Raw genomic sequence first — 5272 nt, 5'->3', positions numbered from 1 at the left:
CAAGCCCCCTCCCTGCTGCTGAAGCTGCAGCTCCCCACTCTGCCCCCCGCAACAGCTCCCTCCTGGTCCCCCTGCGCGGCAGACAATGCAGCACCCGCCCCCCCCAATCCCGCGCGCACTGCTAGGCCCAGCCCCGACATTACATCACCCGCCAGAGAAGGGCTGCGGGGAGCCGGAGAGCACTGGAGGGGGCGGGGCTCCGTGGCGCGAGGGGCGGGGCCAGCAGCCCCCTCTATAAAAGGAGGACCAGGGGGGCCGTCCCGCTCAGAGCTCATTGCTGCAGGTGTGGGAGCGGGTCGAGGAGGAGCAACCAGCCGGGGACAGACGTGTTTGTTGTCGTGTGACTCGGGCGCCATGCGTGAGATCGTGCACATCCAGGCTGGCCAGTGCGGGAACCAGATCGGAGCCAAGGTAAAGAGCGGGGCCCCCGCTTGTTGTGTCCCTCGCCCTGTGGCTGGGAGGGGGCAGCTCAGTTCTGCGCACGCGGGGGCTGGAGTTAATTTAATGCTCCACTAGTGTTCGTGCCTGCGCTGTGTTATGTCTGGCTATTGACTGTCCTTGGCAGCGTCTCCAGAAAGCGGAGCCTCCTTCCCAAAGGCGGCTGCTTTAGTACTTGGTTGGTGTCCAAACAATGTGACGCTTTAGGGCTGACCTGGGTATTCTGCTCGCTGTCTTCATGAGAGCCACAAAGAACAGAGGCGATTCCGGTAGTGTGCGGGCGGGCTGGGGGAGGGGGGGATAGTCCTGGCTGTTGTGCTCTGAATCACAATTCCTCTCGCTGGCGCAGCCGCAAGCTAGCAGCGGGTGCCTCCCTGCAGGCTCCAGCCGCCTCGCCCTTTGCACAAGGGGATGCGCCTTCTCCGGAGTGAATCCGATCCTCCGAATGCTCGCCACGCCCTCCTTGTCAGTGTCAAAGCAGTCGGACAATCCGCATAGCGAGGGCATTGCAGCCCACCAGCCCCATCTGCCCTTGACATCCTGCAGCTGTGTTCTGCGCCGCCCAAGCCCGGGGTTCTGCCCTTAGTCTGGATAAATGGCACTCGCGCTTGCTCATGACTGTTAAAAAATCAGTTGCCACGTTGCTGCTGTTCTTTCCCATCACTGAGGCGCTATCATTGTAGCTCTGCACCTTCTGGCGGGGAAACGCCTTGTCTGCTGTGTCCCTCATCCTGCTGCAGTTATTGATTAGGTGACTCCACTGGCAACTCTGCAGGAAGGGCTGCAGAGAAGGGCTCAAACTTGAGCAACCTGAGGATCCCCATTATGATTTAAAAATTTTCAGAGACCCCCAAGCCTCCCTGCTCAGCTCTTGCCAGGTCCCCTTCCCCACACCTTCTGAGGCCCTGCCCCACTCACTCTATCCTCCCCCACCCTTAGTCACTTTCACCAGGCTGGGGGAGGGGTTGGGGTGTGGGCTCTGGGAGGGAGCTTGGGTGCAGGAGGGGGTGAGTGATGCAGGCTCTGGGCTGGGGCAGGGGATTGGGGTATGGGAGGGGGTACAGGCTCAGGAGGGAGTTTGGGTGCAGACTCTAGGCTGGGGCAGGGAGTTGTGGTGTGGGAGAGGGTGCAAATTCTGGGAGGGAGTTTGGGTGTGGAAGGGGGTGCGGGGCTTACCTCAGGCAGTTCCCAAAAGCAACTGGCACATCCCTCTAGTGGGTGGGGGAAGGGATGGTCTCCATGCGCTGCCCCTGCCTGCAGGCACCACCCCCACAGCTCCTATTATCTGCAGTTCCTGGCCAATGGGAGCTGTAGACTTGGTGCTCGAGGAGCAGGCAGCATGTGGAGACCCCCTGGCATTCAAGAAATGGGGGGGAGCCAGGACAAGTGAGCCTGTTCCTTGGCATGCTGGAAGTGTGCCAGGGAGGAGATCTCAGTGGGGCCTGCAGACCCTCTGGAGTCCCTTTGAAGACCCCAGTTTGAGAAATGCTGCTGTAAAGCATTAAAAGGCCTGTTGGCAGCAGGGCCGGCTCTAGCAATTTCGCCACCCCAAGCACGGCGGCACGCCTCGGGGGCGCTCTGCTGCTCGCCAGTCCTGCGGCTCTGGTGGAGCTGCCACAGGCGTGTCTGCGGGAGGTTCACCGGAGCCATGGGACCAGCAGACTGTCTGCAGAAACGCCTGCGGCAGGTCCACTGGAGCTGTCTGCCACCCTCCCAGCAACTGGCAGAGCGCCACCCACGGTGTGCTGCCCCAAGCATGTGCTTGGCATGCTGTGGTCTGGAGCCAGCCCTGGTTGGCAGCATGTGGAGGGGGGAGGGGAAGGTCACACTGCTGACAGCTTAATACAATAACTAACTGCCCTTTTCAAAACCGCATTTCAGTTCTGGGAGGTCATCAGTGATGAGCATGGCATTGACCCCACTGGCAGCTACCATGGTGACAGTGACTTGCAGCTAGAAAGGATCAACGTTTACTACAATGAAGCCTCTGGTAACTATTTTTTATTTTGGCTGGGTGTCCTCCTGAAATCAAAACTAAATGTTCTAAAGCATATACATGCATCAGAGGTATATGTAATTAACTTCAGTTCATTCTATACTTGGTAAAACACTCCCTCTGAATTACTATTAAATCCTTAGCAAAGCCTTAACACCTACTTGAAATTCAAGTCATAACTTCACTCAAGGCTGTTCTTTTTAAATACCATTTCTTCACTTGTCTGGGCAGCAGCAGTCTGTCTTCAGTGAATTGTGATGAGGTGGCTCCAAGCACAGTAGCCCACTTGTTAAATAGCTGACTGCAAGTCTGTAATCTGGCTTTTGTTCCTCCCACAGGTAATAAGTATGTACCCCGTGCAATCCTTGTTGACTTGGAGCCTGGCACAATGGACTCTGTCAGATCTGGGCCATTTGGCCAGATCTTCAGACCTGACAACTTTGTCTTTGGTATGTAATTGTGTGTGTGTGTGTATATATGGTTTACTATTGTCATAAAGCTTTAAACTGAACACCCACTCTGTGCCTAACACTAACACAAAATAGACTTCGCTCCATGAAACTAGAGACTTAAGTAGGTAACTGAGGTTTGCATTCCATAGTACTTAGCATAATGGGGCCCTGATCCTTGCTAGGAGTTCCTAGCATTGCTGTAATATAAATACTGTTCTGTCCTAAACAGAGCATGTGAAACATCTTCATATTCTGGTGATTAAATCATCATCTTTCCGCCCCACCTTTCAGGTCAGAGTGGTGCTGGAAACAACTGGGCAAAAGGCCACTACACGGAGGGAGCTGAGCTAGTGGACTCTGTCCTGGATGTGGTAAGGAAGGAATCAGAAAGCTGTGACTGTCTACAGGGTTTCCAGCTGACCCATTCTCTAGGTGGTGGCACAGGGTCTGGGATGGGAACTCTCCTCATCAGCAAAATTAGGGAGGAGTACCCAGACCGTATCATGAACACCTTCAGTGTAATGCCATCTCCAAAGGTGTCAGACACAGTAGTTGAACCCTACAATGCCACCCTTTCTGTCCACCAGTTGGTGGAGAATACAGATGAAACCTACTGTATTGACAACGAAGCCTTGTATGACATTTGCTTCCGCACACTGAAACTCACAACCCCTACCTATGGGGACCTCAACCACCTGGTCTCCGCCACCATGAGTGGTGTGACAACCTGCCTCCGGTTTCCTGGACAGCTGAATGCTGATCTTCGCAAGCTGGCAGTCAATATGGTGCCTTTCCCCCGTCTGCATTTCTTCATGCCAGGGTTTGCCCCTCTAACTAGCCGTGGAAGCCAGCAGTACCGGGCTCTGACGGTGCCAGAGCTAACACAGCAGATGTTTGATTCTAAAAACATGATGGCAGCCTGTGATCCCCGCCATGGCCGCTACCTGACTGTGGCAGCAATATTCCGTGGCCGAATGTCCATGAAGGAGGTGGATGAGCAGATGCTCAATGTCCAGAACAAAAACAGCAGCTACTTTGTCGAATGGATCCCCAATAATGTCAAGACGGCTGTCTGTGACATTCCCCCCCGTGGCCTCAAAATGTCTGCCACTTTCATTGGGAACAGCACAGCCATTCAGGAGCTGTTCAAGAGAATCTCTGAGCAGTTCACGGCCATGTTCCGGCGTAAGGCTTTCTTGCACTGGTACACTGGTGAGGGCATGGATGAGATGGAGTTCACTGAAGCAGAGAGCAACATGAATGACCTGGTCTCAGAATATCAGCAATACCAAGATGCCACTGCTGATGAGCAGGGAGAATTTGAAGAGGAAGGCGAGGAGGATGAGGCTTAAGATTAAAAAAGGTTTAGGAAAATCTTTAGTAAAGGCAGGCAAGTGCTCTGACTGAAGTCTGTTCACAGTTGTGGTGAAGCATGCTTTATTATGTCCTTTGGTGCCCTCCACTGTTGCCTCTGTCAGCAGTTTTGTAACCTTGACAATGTAACAGTAGTTGCAAAAATAACTCAATCTTCTGTTTAAATGGCTAACTTCTCAAATATAAAAGGCATCTGTGTTCTAAATGGTGTCTTAGACTTATTTCTCTCCTCTCAGACCAAGAAAATCAGAGCTGGAACTAGCTCCCTACTTGCAGTCTCACATTAAATTATGGGTGACTGGCAAATAGCCTGAGAAGTTATGTACCAGTAAACAAGGGATCGAATCACTTTCCCTGACATTCTAGTAAGTAAGCTAGTTAATCATTTTTTGGAGATCATATTAGTAAAAAATACTGTACCCTGGTGTAGAAGTCAAACCACCAATCTATTGTTGGGGAAAAGTTCCTTTGACCGAAACAAGACACTTCACTCAAGGATCTTGTAACTTCTATATATGGGAATACATGATAGTGAGGTCAGCTAGGCAGTATTAGCTTGTTAAAACTGATTTCAGTGTGACTGCAGCCTTCTCTTGTCATTCAAGAGCTCTTCTTAATGGACTTGTTACAGGGCTTCCAGCATGCTGGGCAGCTTCACCTCCCCATGACTCCAATGATCCTGAGCAACCCAGTTCCCATTTGTGAAATGGGAAAACTGTATGCAGAGAGGCAGGAGGTTAGAATTGCATTAGCAATATTGTAGTCATGGTTGAGAGGGTATGTTATGCCCAAAGAGCTGTTCAGGCAATTAATTCTTATTGTCAAAGGTGAACACTTTCCAAAATAGCAGCTAAGCCAACTCACCAACATGCTACGCTTCTGGCCAAACTGGATCAATCTAGTATGACTTGCTTGAAGGTTAAACAAACATCAAAACGGAGAACTTAACTACCCTCTTGCAGCAGACTTTTTTTATTTTTAAAGAACTCTACAACTGACTGTCCCACACTAG

General features: G+C 51.8%; 1 protein-coding gene across 1 annotated transcript; it reads left to right on the top strand.

Annotated features, from left to right (window-relative positions):
* Positions 1 to 302: 302 nt before the first annotated feature.
* LOC116835510 (tubulin beta-2 chain) lies at positions 303 to 4465 on the top strand. The gene is made up of 4 exons (XM_032798390.2): positions 303 to 411; positions 2320 to 2428; positions 2773 to 2883; positions 3178 to 4465. Exons 1-4 carry the CDS (start codon positions 355 to 357, stop codon positions 4236 to 4238), a joined length of 1338 nt encoding a protein of 445 aa, XP_032654281.1. The 5' UTR covers positions 303 to 354; the 3' UTR covers positions 4239 to 4465.
* Positions 4466 to 5272: the final 807 nt, after the last annotated feature.

This window comes from Chelonoidis abingdonii, chromosome 2 (genome assembly GCF_003597395.2).
Source record: "Chelonoidis abingdonii isolate Lonesome George chromosome 2, CheloAbing_2.0, whole genome shotgun sequence".
NCBI lineage: Eukaryota > Metazoa > Chordata > Testudines > Testudinidae > Chelonoidis > Chelonoidis abingdonii.
Note: the sequence above shows the minus strand (reverse complement) of the source record. Positions and strands in the feature narration are given on the sequence as shown.